Source organism: Ammospiza caudacuta, chromosome 1 (assembly GCF_027887145.1).
Source record: "Ammospiza caudacuta isolate bAmmCau1 chromosome 1, bAmmCau1.pri, whole genome shotgun sequence".
Lineage (NCBI taxonomy): Eukaryota > Metazoa > Chordata > Aves > Passeriformes > Passerellidae > Ammospiza > Ammospiza caudacuta.
In genome coordinates this window covers 10,279,841-10,297,799 of record NC_080593.1, presented here as the reverse complement: position 1 = coordinate 10,297,799, position 17,959 = coordinate 10,279,841, and the positions used below count along the sequence as shown (strand labels likewise).

The 17,959-nt window shown below is 39.8% G+C and overlaps 1 protein-coding gene across 1 annotated transcript in view; it reads left to right on the top strand.

Moving 5' to 3' along the window:
• NCAPG2 (non-SMC condensin II complex subunit G2) overlaps positions 1–7,063 on the top strand; it is a 44,964-nt gene extending 37,901 nt beyond the window's left edge. Inside the window, exons 26-28 of the mRNA XM_058808292.1 lie at positions 1,140–1,237; positions 1,457–1,559; positions 5,355–7,063. Coding sequence (XP_058664275.1) covers positions 1,140–1,237; positions 1,457–1,559; positions 5,355–5,406 — 253 coding nt within the window. The 3' untranslated portion in view covers positions 5,407–7,063. The remainder of the gene's footprint in view (positions 1–1,139; positions 1,238–1,456; positions 1,560–5,354) is intronic.
• The last annotated feature ends 10,896 nt before the right edge of the window (positions 7,064–17,959 follow it).

Here is a 17,959-nt window from a genome sequence, read left to right as displayed (position 1 = left end):
AAATGTTTTTACTGAATTGGTTCTTAACTGCATATTTCATTTTGATATCTTAGCACAATAAAAGCCTGAAGAACAATTGAAGTCAGGACTGGCAATGTATGATGTTCAGTTTTCATAACAGATAATAATATTGCTAAAGGTTTTTTGAAATATGTTAGGGAAAGTTTCTGTAACATTGCTGCTCTCAGTTTTCCCTTTAGTTCTTCACAGAACATTTTGCTTTGTGCTCTGAGGAGTACCAGGATTGTGGATCTCTTCCATCTCCTCTTTTATCCCTCTTGTTCTTTTATTTTTCTCTGGTTTTGAGAATTGCTTCTCAAAGTTAAATTTGGGTTTTTTACCACAAACACTAATGACCAGTTAGTTTCCATTCTGTGCTATTGACTTATTCCCTACTGCAGTTTAGTTTGGTTGCTGGACCCCATCTGAGACTCATTTTATTTCTCTTACCTTGACATATATCCCAAAACACCACTAGAGTTTGCTGGTAATACTTTCATCTCTTGCTAGAAGTCACAAAATCTGTTAAGATGCATATAGAGTTAGTATTTTACAAGGAGCTGCTGTCATAGCTCTATTATTCTGTCCATAGTTTCAGTAACTAAAATGTTGCTTGGATGTGTTTCAGAGCATTGTTTAGTTATAAATGATCTTCACTAGGTTGTAATTGGAAAAACATCTATTTTAATATTTATGAGAAACACATTTAAGATCAAATTTTAATTAAGCCTGAGTAGGCACTAGCAAACCAATGGAGTCATAGAATGGTTTTTTTCAAACTTTTGTAGGAATTTGAGTTAGAAATTTCAGTAAATTCTGGAAATCAAATTCCTGTAGAACCAGTAGTTTTTTCATGGATTGACTTTCCTAAAATGTACCACAAGCTCGTCACTTCTTTTAACAGCCACTTTTTCTGTTTGCAGACTTTATTTTCTTCCCAAGCAATTTACCATGCTTTGATATTCTCAGATCCAGAGGCAGCACATAGTTTTCAGTTACCCAGTCATGCTGCTTTGTCCTGCCTGGTGTCTTTGAAGCTGTGGTGGCAGACTAGCACAATTACAAACATGTTCTGTTCGGTTCTATTTTGAAGGAAATGTGATTTATAACATATTTTTTCTTTATGTTTTTTTCCTTAGGTCAATTTTAAATGAATTAATGGAGTGCATTCTCTCGGAAGAAATTGAAGGGATTTTTAGTCTAACAGCTACTGTCTGCATTGTGATTATAATTAAAGGTCAGTTAAAACATTTTTGTCCTTTTTCCATCTTTCTTTTTGCTACTGCATTGAAATACACAGTAGTTAATCCAGGACAGTGAAAATCCAATTTAATCTAATATTCCATTGAGCAATCTTTTCTGTTTAAAGTTATTTTATGAAAATATGGAAGGGTGGGGTTGGGGTTTTTTTGATAAATTATTATTTTTGTCCAACATTTCAACTCATTTCAAATAGGTAAGCACAAAACTTCACTTCTAAAGGATATTGCACCTGCCATTCAAAGGAAGCTGATAATGTGCAAGGATGCTGCCACAGAGGAATCCAGAGGCACTGAAAGGTGGGTGTGCTGCAGGAAAGGAGCACTGAGCTCTCCTATCCCCCCTCTGCAATAATTGGCTCTGTTCTGTACTTACATAACACTGTTAGAGTGTTCTGAGTGATTGATTGCAAGGTTTAAAATACTGGGGGGGAAGTGGGAGGTATTGAGCCCAGCACAGTATTAAATTTCCTGCCCTTATATCTGCTGTGATTGCAATCTTTACATATTTAGCTTCAGGCTTTTTTCATTTAATTTGAATGTGTTATCACTTGATCTATATATTGCAGGATTCACTTCTGAAATCCAGGTCTGTTTGCAGCTGGGGTAGAATAAAGCAAATAGTCCAGTTAGTAATTCTTATTACTAGGAGATTTTTCTCCCACTTTAGCATTAGGCATATGAATCCAAACCTATGCAGGCAGTAAAAATTTAACTGAATATAACAATGACTTTGAGACCTTTCCACAGGTGATTTTATTTTGCTCTTTTTGTTAGATGATGGATTTCAAGTGTCATATCTTGTGTATCTTTTGTGAAAAGTTTTTTGAAAGTGATTGGCTGCATTGTATTTGCAATCAGTTATCTGAGGCCTGTTGACAGAATCATGATAAATGCTTTAGCCTTTAGTGTCTCAAATTTGCTTAAGTCTTAAAATTTGTGAACAGCTGATTTCTGCCTAGTTATTGAACTGCCCATGGAATCAAAAAGTGTGCAAAGGAGACATTATAAGCTCAAATACAGAATGTGAAGAAACCAGACTGGGGTTATGGACATTAATCCAAAATTTCTGAGAAAGTTTGTAATGCACCACAGAGGCCTGAACATGCAGAGGCCCTTGCAGTCTTTCATCCTTCAAACTAGTGATCCTTACTATTGAGTCAAACAAGGAATGTAGAGTAGACAGACTTTAAAATAAAGGCACCAAAGCAGGGACTCCCAAACAAGCCAAAAATCCCATTGTAAAGGAGCCTCATTGTATAGGAGCTTCATTTACTCAACAATTTCTTGCACAGCTCTTCCCCTGTGTGCTCTTCTTGTGGATCCTTGGCCTAAAGCACTTTGTTCTCTGACATTTTAGTGACTTGACATGACATTGGTGGTTGAGCTGTGCCTCCATCCAGAGCATGGTGCTCTGGGCCCCTTCAGTACCCAAAAGAGACCTGCAGGAAAGCTGGAGAGCTGCTTGGCTGTGAACAGAATGTCCTTTGGTCAGAACCTTGCTTAGAAACAAAATCAAACACAAATAAACAAAACCTCATTCTTTTCTCCTTGAAATTATTTTACAATGGGTTGCCAAGTGCCCTACTAGAATATTTTTAACAATAATAATAATAATTATGTAGAAAAGAAGGAGAGCAGCAGGATATCGTGTTTCAGTTTGCACTTCTTCTAATCAAGGCAGTAAAAAAAGCTGTGAAATTAAAGTGAATCTTAACATGATTAAATAGATAGGCACATTAAAGTGAATAATTGCTGCCACTTGAGAGCACTAGTGACTATAAATTTCAGTGAGAACACAGATAATTGCTTTATGAATCTATATGATTGTCTCTGCCCAATGAACTGGGACAAATCAACCTGCATGTTGGGGCAGATGAGGAGTATGAGATGCTACACAGTGTTTTAATTTTGTGATATATGAGTGGCTACCTTTGTGTAATACAACCCAGGAGGCAGTTGCAGACAAAATTCAAGGGTTAGGGATATGAATATGATAATGGGAAGACTTTTTCTATGAATTGGAATTGCACTATGATAAAATTCAGAAGCTGTCACACAGCTTTGCAGAATTTGGGGGGGGTTCATATTTGTACAGTTATGTTGGGGAATTTTTCAGTCCAGAAGGGTAAAATAATTGATGCTGGGAAGAGGTTTGGAGGGAGTTCTGCAGTGATCAGGTTCTGCACCATGAATGGAAGTGTTTGCAGTCTCCCAGTAAGACAGAACGTCAGACTGGGCTGGGCCTCTGGTGGTTTCTGATGTGCCATTTGTAGTGCTCTGCTGCTGGTGTGCTCATGTAGCTAAAATGTGATTATGCATGCTCTAAAACATGCCCTATTGTTTGTAAACTATTTTATCATCCTGCTCTGCTTACCAAACACCAAATTTTGTTATGGTATGCTGCAAGCTAGAGCTCTGGTCATTAATTTGAAGACAGTCCTCTAACACACATCACTGTGCTGCTGCTGGCTAAAATACATTGCTGGGTTTTAGCTCATTCTTAATAGTATTACTATTTTTTTGCTTCTGAATGCATTAGCTCCTAATAACTCCTTGAGGGATTATTTTATTCAACACCCAGGTATGCCAGGAAATGGTGACATTCTTTAATTTCCCAAGAGAACTGGCATTCTGTGCCAGCATCTTAACTTCAGACTTAGGAGTAATCTCTTACATATTAGCAATGAAAGTAAAAAAGCTGTCTGGTGTGGTAATTAAGGTGCTGCCCTTATACAAGGAATTGGTGCACTAATTCAGAAGCAAAACTTTTCACTGCAATTTACTCTTCCCTCTTCAGCTGAGCTAGTGGTTTCAGATGGTCCTGTGGGTCTGTATTTTAAAAATGCTGTTCAGTGCATTTAAAAATTCTGGACAACATACTGTGTATTGAGAGAATTTCCTCAAGAGTAATGGCACACACATTAGTTTATAAAATGCAAATATTTATGCTTAACAAAAAAAATGCAGGTACAGCTGTCAATGCAGTCGTTTGGAGGTTAGAAAAATATTAGATTCTGTAAAACCTAATGTGCTATAGGATAATAACTTAATACTGTATTTAAGTGTATTTATTTTATTTAGCTTTTTAATATATGAGTATTAGAATTTAAATTTAGCTAATGACTGTGCTGAAATATTTTTTTTAGTATTATCATTTAGCTAGCTCTCAGATTCTTAATTGCACTCTCTTGTGTCTGTAAATTATTGCTCTTGAATTGTTTTGGTGTATAACTCTGGGCATGATTTCTCTGCCTCCCATCTTTAAGATCCCTAGGAAGGTACTTGGTAAAACTGACTTCAGCTTGGGAGGAGCAGAGTGAGCCCAAGTGATGGCTTTGGCCAACGTGCCAATGGTCCCACATCACAAATCCATTGGTTTTTTAGCCTTCAACTGTAAGGAAATAAAATTTATACAAAGCAGCATTGTGCCTAAACCCACGGAACACAACTAATTCTCCTAATTCTGTAGAACCTTGTAACACTACCTTTAATTGAGACTGGAGTTTCATTCTGGCTTAAAGGCACTGCAGAGAGGGGTGTGAGATCAGAGATCAGAGCAGGGCTGAGGAGTGTGAGGGCAGCTCGAGGGGGCAGCTGCTAATAAGGACAAGATTGAAAGCTCAGGCTTGGAAAAAAGTTGCCACAGGTGAGAAGAAAAATTATAGTTATTGAAGAGTGAGGGAGAAATGAAGAAAGCAAACGAATGAAAAGTGGTCTTAGAGTGAATTTCTTGTAAAGGATTTCACTGTTTTGTTTAAACAAAAGAGTAACAATGCTGTGCAGAAAATGAGTGGGTTCTTTAACTAGATGATGAAATATTAGAAAATGTGCTTGAATTGACATAGTAATTTAAACTGGTTTGCTGTTGGTTATTCTAGAGACAGAGATGATCAGGAGAAAAATGAAAAGTTGAAAGAAAACGAATCCAGCTATTTCAAAAGTAATTTGTAAAGGCATTTTAATAAACTAATACAGACTAACTTGTCAAAGAAATCATGTGGTAGCTGTACTCTGAGAATCAAATAGTTGAGGATTGATTTGGCATTTAGCATTTCTAATTCTGTTATGCATTCTTTTTTTATGGCATTTCAGATTCCTGTGTGAATCATCTCTGAAAATTTTGGATGAGTTTTTGAATCCTTGACCACGCAGAAGCTTTTGTCATGAAAATTGAGGGAAGGTGTATTGCTTTGTAAAAAACTTACCTTGTAAACTTGTGAATTGCTTAAAACTGTTTTCTGTTATTCTGTACATTTAAAGCAAGCAAAATGTATAAAAGTGTGTATAGAAATTATATAATAGTAAAGATTCTTCAACAGCTGCAAAGGGGTTGTTCTGTATAAAAATGTCTTCTTGGGAGTGTAAAATCAGTATTTTTGTATCTTTGTTTTTGTAAAACAAATAATAATTGTATCATAGATACTCTTGAGGCTGAGGTTGCATGTAACCTCAGTTCCTGGGAGGACTACAGCATATTCCTGGGGGTTATGGAAATGAATCTTACTTTGAGATGTGTGAGGGTCAAAATGGTGATTGGAAATAGCCATCATGGCTTTATCAGGGCAAAGGCTTTACCAACCTGACTTCCCTCCCTTTTGGAGAAGAAGAGAGAGCACAGCATGTCCTGTTTCCTATCCTTGGCAAAGACTTTTCCACAGTCTTATACAGTATCCTTACAGCCAAACTGGAGAGAGATGGGATGGATGGGTAGACTTGGAAGATGAGTAGAAATCTGCACCAGAGTGGAGGAATAATCTGCTAAGGGGTGACATTGGCAGCTGTGGCTGTGGCACTGCTGAGGGCAGGCCGTGCTGCCAGGGCTGGTTGGTGACAGGGTGAGCAGCAGCCTCGGACTGATGGCAGGTGACAGCAGCTGGGAGCCACAGCTGACACCAAGGGGCATCTCCTGATGTTCAGCAAAGACTTGGAGCTGATGGACAAATCCTGCACCACCCACCCAAGCACCTGAAAAAGGACAGCTTCTTGCTGCTTGCTCCTGCCTGCAGGAGGGTAAAGGAAACACTTTCCCCAGAGATGACTGGAGGAGAATATGAGGCTACAGAAACAACTTGAGCAAGAGAATTTCTTATTGGATGTGAAAAACAATCATTATGAGAGGGAAATGGAACTGGAAGAGGTTGCTCAGAAAGCCTGTGGAATGCCCATCCTTGGAGATGTGCAGAACTTGGCTGACAAGGGGGGAAGGCTCTGACCTTCCATGGTGTCACAGCTTTGGAGTTAGCCCTGCTGAGCTGGGGATTGGATTCTCCCCTGAGCTTCCTCATGACTTGAATATTCAGATGATTCAGTACCCAGTTCAATGGGGGGAAATGTCTTAACTATTAAACATAGGCTTGAGTAATATATAAATTGGTTTATATTTAACTATTTTTAAAAATTATAGCTATTTTGATCAGTTAGTACCAAGGATGCAGATAATGTAGGCATCTAAGCCACATATTTAATTTTCTTCTTGCAACCAGATGCTCTCCCACTGATGCCTTGTGAAGGCTGACCTAGAATAGAGGCTAGACAATGTTAAAGGAATAAAGTAGGTATTTATTAAAAGGTGTAATGCATGGGTAGTACAAGAGCCCACCTAGGGCTATACCCTAGATGAACCAAAATGGTCACAAAATGAATGACCATTATAAGTTTTGGTCCATTAGCACATTGGAGTTAATTGTCCAATTACAGCTTTAGCCCATGCAGTCCCATCCTTCTTGTCTTTCTCTCTTCAGTCCACATTGTTTATGCTCTTGGGCCTGAGATTTGGATTGGTTGTCCTTGGTCCCCAGCTAGAGAAGGAATTGTTGTGTCTGCCTGCTCTGTGAAGAGAGCTCACCATCCCCTAACATGAAGCTCAGAACTACAAACTAAAGCTGTACAGAATCTGAAAAACAGAAAAGCTAAAACCCGAGGCATCACCAAGATTAAAATTATGCTCATTGCACAATGTTTTTTGCCTTAATGGAGATACCTGTAAATTGCGTGTCTGAGGTCATGGGGTGGTTCCAGCCCAGCCAGCAGCCAGGCACCACCCAGCCCTCCCTCACTGCCTCCAGCCCTTCAGACATGGGGGCAGGACTGAAAGGACACAAGTAAAAAAGAAGCAGTTGAATAATTAAGTTAAAATAATCGTACTTCTTCAAATTGTGAGGAAAAGGGAGAAAAAGGGAAGTAAAACCATCCAGCCAGTCCTTAGGCAGTGCCCTTCGCACAACCTTCCGCCCACTTTATTCCTAAGAATGGTGCCAGATGGTGTGAGACAACCCTTTGGTCACTTGGGGTCCCCTGTCCCAGTTGTGTCCCCTCCACACTCATGGTGCACTCCCAGCCTCGTTAGGGGTGGGGTGAGAAGCAGAGAGGCCATGATGCTGTGTAAGCCCTGCTCAGCAATAGCTGAAACATCCCTGTGTTATCAGCACTGTCTCCAGCACAAATCTGAAATACAGCCCTATACCAGCTACTGTGAAGGAATTTATCTCAGCCAGAACCACAGCTCCTGATGCTTTAGTTTTTCTGGTTTAAGAGATTTAATGGGAATCTCCAGAAAACAATTCAGCCACAGACCAAAGTCGCATCCTCCAGCTTAGACCTGGAGACCTGGGCACAAAGCTCTTGGTTATGTACAGTTCAGTGAAGTGATTCTCAGGTGGGCCTGTGCCAATGGCTATTGAGTCTCCAGTGTTGCTGAGGGGCACTGACAGTGAAGTTAACCAATCTGGCCAAATTAAGACAGGCTCTTCATTCTTGATTAAGATTTGTACAAAGCTGTACCTCCCATCTGTCTAAACAAGCATCTACTCTGCTGGTTTTCTGTCCATGGGAAGAGACTGTCATGTTTTTTCAATATCTGCTGTCAGTGCAAACATCAGATCCATCCATGCTTGACCTTGGTACATAAAACTTCCCTACTGGATAAAAGCTGGTTTAGCTGGAATGTTGATATTTAAAAGCAGTGTAGTTCTTAATAAACAACTGGCAAGCTTTGCAACAGGATAGTCGGTGTGTGCATGGATTCATGAGCTCCAGATGTACCTCATCCACAACAGTGGCCTGACCAAAGGAACTAATGCTGCCCCAGCAGGTCGCTGCAAATCTGCCAACTGTTTATCTATCAACATCTTTATAAAAACTGTGTTCTTTGGCCTTCATTCTTCTACGTCTGTTAACAGGCAGGTGTTCCGGTAATGACCTTTTAAATCTTGTGATTATACAAATTACTCAATGAATATGTAAATAAGTTTCTTTTTTTTTGCTTCTCAGTCTCTCAGTATTTGCTCATATCATTAGATTAGAAAAGAATCCAAATTTACTGCCTTGTTTTTCCTCAGTGTATAATTTTGTTTTATTCATGGAATTCATGGTACAGATGCAATAGCCCTGTCAGCTAGGTAGGAAATAAAGGTCATTCCATCAACATCAGAAATATGTGGATTTCCTTTGGAGAACTCAGAGGTGATACTGCTAGGAAGGGTGAAATATTTAAAGATAAACCTTTGTTTTCCTGGTGGCTGGTACTCAAGTGGTTCTTAAGAGGGTTGAAATAATTTTCTGTTAGTCCTGTAGCTGGTGAACATTTCAGCTCAATTTCTAGTCTGGCTCTACTAAACTGTTCTGCCATGAAAAAACATTGGCTTTCTGCAACACAAATAATGGTGTTGGCGTTCCTCGAGTCAAGGCCTGTCAGGGCTTTCTCCTTAGGCCTTTGTGGCAAATTTCACCAGAATATCAGAGGCGTTCTGAGTTTCACTTGCTGTTCTCATTGCAAACTTTAATCGTGCAAAAATTTAAATCTACATTTTCCTTCTTTTTGGAAGAGACAAATAAATAGAACATTTCTTAAGCTGTTATCTTTTGTAAACCTGTACAACAAATTTGTTTCATCTTATTAATCAAAAGTGCTGTTGGGGAAGACGTGGTGTTTTTTGGGTGTGTTTGAAAACTTGCCTTAATCTTGAGACAGACCCTTTGAGATCTCTTCAGCTTTTTGAAGAAGTTGAACCTGACTTTCATTAATAAAATTTCTTGAAAAATGAGCAAGACAACACCAGTCTATGACACTCTTTTGGGTAACTGGCACTGTCAGGTGATGAAGAGCTGCCTGCAGAAGAAACGTTCTGGACACATTTGTACCTGTGAGTGCTGTGCCTGGAGCTCTTCCCTTTGTGCATATGCATTCAGGATCAATGAGACTGAAGAAAGCAATAACCTAAAACTACTTTCAGTAATCAACATTGTTTGTAAGGACTTGGGCCCTTTTTGTAATGACAATGTTCATTTGCTTTGTTGTCTGGATGGGAAACAAATCCCTGCATCTGCCACCTATCACAGCTTCAACTTGTGAGCTAGGAAAAGGCAGGATAAATTCTCAAGCTTCTTCCTTAGCAAATAAATGCCTTCATGTACGGATCCAAGCACACAAACCTTCAGAATAACCAAGGAAGTTAAAAAAAATCCACCTTGCACCTGTTGTTTACTCCATGAGAACTGAAACTCACTTCATATTTAAACTCCCATGTGCTGCTCTCAAGTGTTCTGAGGTCTTTTGACTTTCAGAAGGAAATTGGACTAATTTTGACAAAACCTTTCACCTTACCTGAAGGATGCTTAGTGAAGGACACACCTGATGAGTGTGATGTGAAACCAGGACACACAGCAGTGAACTTCCCATATTCTTTGCTGATCTGCTCCAGTCTCTTGCAGACCAAGACCATGGCAGAGTCCAGCTGTGCCCGTGCCAGCAGCCCCTGTTGTGGCCACTGCCTGTGTCTGAGAGAAGAGCTTGGCTTTGTGCTGGCACCTGCACAAGCAGCTGGCCAAGGGCAGCTTTCAGGAGCAGCTGCAGAATTTTCCACAGGAGGCCAGCAGTTCCTCAGGTTCATTAAACCCTTGCAAACAGGCACAGACCTTGCCTAATCTGCCCTGGATAAGAATTCTTGGTCCTGGGCTCTGTATGGCTGCTTGTCTGAGCTCAACCTGAGGCACAGCCCCAGGCTTCCAGCAGTGCTGTAGCTTTGGCTTTCATTTACTCAGCAATCACTGGGGGGTTTTCACTGGGTTAGGGTGTTCAGCATAGATGTGTTCTGGGTCTTCTCTAATCAGAGTCCTTTGTCTCTCCAGTTCCACATCATGGTCCTTGCAAAGTTGCAAAAATGATATGCTGTGGCACTGAGGAAATTTCATTCTCTGTTGTATCTGTCACCACTGTTTGAAAACAGTGGGCAGTAGGAGTTCTGTTACTTTTATTTTGTTACTGCTCATGACTCTAGTAAGCAGAAGCTGTTACCAATCTTTTTATCTTGTGTCATTCTTTTTAAGCAGAGAAGCACCTTTTACTTAGCTAAATAACTTGGTTCTCAAACACATGATGTGACAATTATTTATTTCATTACTTAGGATGTCACTTTACTAGATTCTTCCTACGTAAAATTCTAGGATTTTGTTTTATACTCTGTCAGCTTGTCCCAGTTTCAAATATATGTTCAAACTCCATTAGTTTATTCTTATTTTTTGTGCTATCATTAATAAAAACATTAAATAAGATGCTGTTCCAAAACATCATTAGTAATTACTTTTCAGTTAATCTCGTTCCCTCTTCCGTTCAGTTGGTTCCTTACCCATCTCACTATACCTACAATAAATCCTTGTCTTGGGTTAATCCATGTTTATTGTGCTGCAGTAGCAGATGCTCTGCTGTGAATCTTTACATTTTAAGCAGGTACATTTTGGCAGTTCTTGCAGGAGAGGTACCTGAATCCTGTGTGACCCCATGCCCACATCAAAGGACATAGGGGATAGAGCCAGCCCAGCCTCCTTCAGAGTTCTCTGCAATGTGCAATGATGTATGCTTCCTGCCTTTTGGGGTCATTATTAAACATTTAGATAAACTATATTAGCTCAGCTTCCATCTGAATAAAGAATTTTGATTTGGCTGGGGGTTTTTTTGTGTTGCTTCCTACTTGTTGACATTCTTATTTACCCACAGCCTAAAATGGTACCTGAGCACAAGCTTCTTAGTGAGAAATTCAGGCTTTGTGCACAGACCTTTCTGAAATCTTGTGGTGGTGATTAAAAAAAATTGTTTGCAACTTTATTTTCTTAGAACAGTGTCTAAAGGAAAAACACAGCATCTGTAAGAAGGTACAAATTCAATTAGACCACTCTAGGACAGTACTTAGAAACAAAACAAAAGAAAACAAAACAAAACAACCTGAAGTAACTCTACTTCCAGCTCTAGTTCGGGCTACTTGAGGACGGTGTGACTGTCCTGCATTGAAGGAAAAGCTCCTTTGACTGGATAGGCTCGTTTTGCTGATCACACTGCCAAAATCTCTGTCCTTTCTTACACCATCCTCCATGGTGGACACTACCAATATATTACCAATAGTTTTACTCAGCATTTTCCCAGTTCTGCACAAAGAGAATTTCTAAGGCTTGTTCTATATTTAAAAGTCATCCTTTATTAAAGGGGATCGTCCTTCCTGACAAAAATCATTACCTTTCTGTTCTGTCCCCAGTTTCCCTCTCATGGGCTGCAGGACAGTGGTTTTCATGGGTCTGTGCCCCCACAGTGTGTAAAACACTTGTTTGCCAGTGCCTGAGCTGGTCACTGGGCACAGCAGATGAGTTTGCCTCGTGCACAAGAGCTGCTGGGAAATGTGTAATGATCACAACAACCTATATTCAAACTCAAGTAGCAAAAATGTCTGAGATGGACACTGCATGGTGCTCTCTATGTCCCAAGAATCTGATTTTTAAAGGAAAGAAGTTAAAGGTGGGTTTACCATCTTCCAGATCAGAGTTTTTTCTCCTTTCGTAGGTGTCTCTTATTGTCAGAATTTTAAAAGTTAATGTTTTGCTAGGGCTCAAAAAGGATATAAAACCAGTCTACCTGCCATGAAATTGAGAAGTGTTTGATGCAAGAAAGAGCTCAAGGGATCTGATTACAGCCTCCTGGTTCCCTGATTTGATCTACACTGGAATTGACAGCAAACTTTGGTTCCTAAGCCATCCATCACAGGTCAGCCAGCCTCTGGGGGATTCTTATCTTCCCAGTTGAGATCACAGAGCCTTAAACTGCCTGAGTAGCACATAGAGATGAGGGAACCCAGCCTGCAGTTTTTAATTTATCAGTGCATCATGATGCATTGATTGAATGCTTAAAAGCAGGCCTGTTTCAGTGTGATCTAATATTAGAAAGCACTCTATCTGTGCTATCTGATAAGACTCTCCTGGGCAATTAGCACATCTGAACAGGTGTGATGCTTTTGACTCTGGAAATAAACTGACTGTGGAAAAAAATACATGAAACCTCTTTTTTGTTGGTTGGGGAGCTTTTTTGCTGGTTTGTTTGTTTTAATTATAGTGAGAGGGAAGCAAATATTTGTTTTTTCATAAACCTATTTGTGAAGACCATCTTCATCCTTTAGGCTCTCAAGCTTCCTGTTGCAGGTCCAGTTTAGGACAGCTCTTTTATATCTAATTTTATTCATCTGCTAATGAAAGAAAATGCCAGTTACAAGTTTCTTTTTGTCTTGGTATTTTTTCTAATTGTATTTAATGTAATTCTTGCTAGTAGAATTTTGTGCCTTTACCATTTCTTCACCATAATTTTCCTTTTTTTATTGGCAATCTAGAAGGTGAAATGGTAGAATATTAAGTACCCATCTCACACCTCAGAGCAAGAACCTTGTTCATCTGTTTGTGTACCTTTTTGTCATGCACAGTAGAAGCTCTGTTATAGGGAGCAGAAAAGTTCATGAGAGATGCCCAGCCTAGGAGGGAGATTCCCTAGAGAAGCAAAGTAGGTATTTTTGTTTGGGCTTTGATGCTCCATTGGAACACTCTGAACTTCAACAGGGAGCAACAGCAAGGCTTTTAAAGTGGTGATTCAGAACAGAAAAAGAGCATTGCCTTTTCTATTATTCGACTTTTAATATTTTCTCTAAAACCCATGATTGTTCTCAACATAATCTTGTACTTGCAGAGACACATAATGTAATTTCAGTGTAGCCTAAACAATGTTCCTCTCCCCAGCTGTCATTACCATGAACTTTCCCTATCTTTTTTTTTCCTGATCACAGCGTACCCTCAAAAAGTGACCTTCCTTTAAAAGAAATGCATCATAGGCCCAAGTAGTCTTGTACTCTGAGATACCAGAATGCTTGCAGCAAGAATTGCTAATATTTTAAACTGGAAATTATGTGCTTATTTTATTTTTTATTCCTTTTTAGCTATTCAAAATAACCCATGTGAAGAAACATTGTATAAAACTGCAGTGAAAAGGATCTGAGCGCTGTTGCTCGTGCTCCATTCTGAGTTGCTATCAAACATATTGGTCAATTCTACATTTCCTTTACAGTGTACCAGGAAGAAAATATCCTCAAGGATTCTCCAAGCTTATAGACACACAGCAGCTAGAGCAAATATTCTAACCTCTGGGCAACCACCAGGTTTGCTTCTGTGTTTTACAGTAACTAGGACAATAGAACATGGAGAACTGAATAGAACACTGAGGATGAGCTTACCCCCAAGGCAGATTGTCTCCAGTAACAGGCAGCCAAAGTCAGAGAGAGTTGCTGGAGAAAATAATGGAGGGGAACACAGGTGACTTTTTGACAGTTTGCTGTCCCACACTTCCTCTCACCAGCACAGCAAGGGGCTGAAAAATGCAAGAATCTGCACTTTGTGCTTTGTGAAACCAGATCCTCCCTTGAATGTCTTCAGGATGAGAGGAACAGACTCAAGCTGTGCCAGGTGAGGTTTAGATTGGATATTAGGAGGAATTTCTTCACTGAAAGGGTGGTTGATCATTAGAATATGCTGCCCAGGGAAGGGATGAAATTACCATCCCTGAAAGTGTTCAAAAGATGTGTGGTTGTGTCACTTGGGGATATGGTTTGTGGCAAACACATGGTTGCTGGGCGAACAGTTGGATTCAATGATCTTGGAGGTCTTTACCAACCTTAAAGATTCTGTAATTCTTTGAAACACATAAAGACATGGTTTAAGAGTGTTATTAGAGCTGAAATTCAGGCACTCAAAAGTCAAATGATATCAAAATGAAGATGTGGACAGCTTAAATGTCTCCTGTGATTATGTGATTATGTGTCAAGTGACACATCTTCAATCACATTAAGAGAAGTTACTCATTCCACACAAACTGTTCCTGTACCTGCTCTATGGATCATGCAAACCCCTTGCTGCTGATGACACAGCAAATGGGCAGTGTTTTATCCCCTCATGGTTCAGCACACAGCTCCACACTGAGCCTGCTGCCTGCTGTGCACACCCAGCTCCTTCTGCAGTGACATTACCTTTGCACTTCTCACCGCAGTCCCAGAATCTCACAGTGATTCATGTCTCTTTCCAGCTCCCTGTAGGTTTACTTATCACCATCCTCAAAATGCACAGTGACACTAAGGTAAAAAATTTCCACAGATTTTTTTCCATGTTTGTCAGATTATAACACTTGTTGCCTTGAGGCACCCATCTTCAGCTGTGAGTGCTCAGCACTGGAAGCAGGCTGCAGGTTCTGTGTCAGGTACAGCAAGTGGGGGACATAACCAGAGCCTCCCCAGCAGCTTCAATCAGCTACAGGCCAACTCTTTCAGAATGACAAAGTGCAGTAATCTCATTCATCCTTTAATTGAGTACAAGAGGAGTGGCTATCCCAGGGGATTAGTTACTTCTTGTAAAATCCATTCACCAAGTATCAAGTCTTACAGATTAACAAAACTGGATGAAAACAGAATTTTTAAAGTGTTTTTGAATTCCCTCCCATTAAAAAACCTAATTAATTTTAAAAATTGGCTCCCTATTGACATTTCAAATCCATTTTGATCAATGGCAACCAAATCTAATTATTCATGCACACCTAAGGGTTTCAAGATGGTTTTGAAGAACAAGAACCTATTATCAATTGTCTAATCCTTTCACTTGGATATCCCATCATGGTGTGCTCAGACAGCAATTTTTTAAGCTGCACTGAGGCCTCTAAATGCCCATTAAAATCAGCAGATATTAATGTGGTTTTGTTTTAAAATCTGCCTCAAGAGACTGAAAAACAGGCAAGTCCCAGTTCAGCCTGTGCTGGACTGAGTGACAGCAGGTGTTAGCAGGAAATTCAGCCTTTCCCACTCAGAAGGGACCAGCTCCAGAGCACCTCAGCCACCTGTGCTTGTTCTCACAGAGGCCATCCCTCTCCCAGGAAAGCCCAAATTCCCTTTTATAGCATGACACCAGATATGAAGATGTCAGAATGTCCCCAGAGCTGGATTCATCAGTTACTGTAGCCCTGCCTTGAGACACCAGGGGTTTGTTCTTCACAGGTTCTGGACATTCAGTCATTTTTACTTGCTTCACTCCACCTTTGCCTTCTCTTCCAACAGCTTCACACCAAACAGCTTCAGCAACCTGTTTCCTGTAGGTATCACCAGCAGTGGTATTTGAACAAGTCAGCTAGAATTTTAGATGAGCCTTAAATGATTTTGGGTTCAATCCAGACCTGCAAATGCCTACATTAACAGAAGCTGCTCTCTCCAGCATCCCTAGCAAAGCAGCAGGAGAGATTATGGAAATTTTCCTCACACATGCACACTGAAGTGGCTGGTGTGTTACCAAGGCTTCTTACAGCCTTGGAAGTCAGCCCTGAGCACTCATATACAAAGATGTTTAGGTCTTCAGTTAATGTAAGTCACAGCTCCTGCTATTCTCACTGGTAATTTTCTCTAGCTGCATTTCATCTCTGAGGCCTTGAACATTCCACTTTAGGCTCCGTTCCAGAAACACATAAAAACCATTATCATTCAGTTACAGCACAGGGAATAAAAGACAGGCTCACATCTTAGCAGTCATAACTAAAATCAACCTACTTTTTTCTTTTTATTTTCCTTTTTAAACTTCATCAGTCATGCACTTGCACAGTTCTCTAGGATTTTTCCTTCTGGCTCTGTATTGAACTCCTGTTCCTCAGTGATGCTGAAATATCTAGAGTAAAACTTTTAGTGTGCACCAGAGCAAAGCCTTTTTCTAATAAAATTTTGGAAACAAGAAAAAAAACTTTAAAATAGCTGAGAACAGCCAGGCAACATCATTCTTAGATATAACAGAATTGCTATGATATTCATAAAGTTAATCATACCACTAGCTTCCATCAAACAGTCTGATATCTTCTAGACCCTGCAAATATTTATTTTCATGCTAAACTGTATCCAGTATGAATTCATTAAAAAATTTCTAAGGCTCTGCTAGTTTTATAGACATTAAATAAAAAATACTGAAATTGGTAATTTCTGTATCAAATGCTAAAATCTTCTCAAATAATTTTAGTTACACAATTAATTATTCAACAATTGAAGAAGACCACAGTCACTGCAGACATGACCTTGGACTATACATTTTCACACCAGTTTAAGACTTTTCCCTTTAGGAACTTTCTATCCATTTGTCCTAAAACTTTGTCCTCAAATTCAGAATACAACCACCAAACTGAAATTTATGGAGAGACTGAGGCTTTTGGTCTCAGTAGTCCAGCCTTGTGTAGAGCTTCTTATGCTATAAACATTCATTGTCTCAGGCACTGGGTGGCTTTTTAGACATATTGTTTATAACTATTGCAGAATAAAGTCTTTCCTTCTTAATTGCTTTAAAATATTAACTATTTAAATTCTATATTTAAAAAAAATGTTTACATGGAGTGAGTTATAAATTTTCTCTTACTGAAAGGATCAAATACACAAAGCTAGATAGACACACCTATACTTTTCAACACAGATGAGTAAGAGAAGTTATGGTTAAGTGCATAGGTCAAAATTTCTATTAAACTTTGTTGATATTTTTAATACTAAGGGCTATTACAGCCTCTGCAATACAGTTGAAATACCCCCCCCCTCACATAATTTGAATATAAATATTGTGACTTTAAACTTTTCATCAACAGTAGTGAATAAATGTAACTAAAGCACGCCAGGACCTGAAAGTGTGAACAGTTGTGCAGTCACTGTTTGGGTGTCTCTGTGAGATCACCCTGCAGAGTGCCCAGTGTGTGTCAGCTGCCAAAGCAGAGGTTATGACTGCTCACACCAACAACCTGCACAGTGGCAATTGCTGCTGCCCCTCTTGTCACCATGGCACCCCAAGATGTGGCTCTAGAGATGGGGTTTGTGGCCTCATTTTTCACAGTCTTGTGCAAGAAGTCCTCAAATGACACACAAGGTGCAGGAGGGTCACTGCTGCTCAAGCAGCTCTTTCTGCCCTCAAAAAGAGCTCGCTCACCAGGTGTGGTGAATGTTACACGTGCATCAGAGCCTTCAAAACCTCCCTCAGTGTCTGTGGACACATCTAAAGGCTTTGAAGATTTTACCTCCATCCTCTCAGGCCAGAAATGGAAATAATAAAACAATATAAATTCTGTCTTTTCTGGGCACAGATACACCACAAGCCTCTCTATCTCTTCCTCTCTTCTTTCACCCTTAACCCCCCAATACATCTTAAAGCTCTGCCAAGATATCTAGGTTACTGAATCTGAGATAAACTGCCTGATAGGTATTGTTCCCTGTGGACTTTGGGCCCATTAGCAGGACAAATGATCTGCAATTAATGTACTCAGAATTTTTGATTTGGGGAGGGGAGAGTGGAGGGGACAAGAGGATGAGAGCAAGAAAGAAAATGAGGAAGATAATTTTAATGCT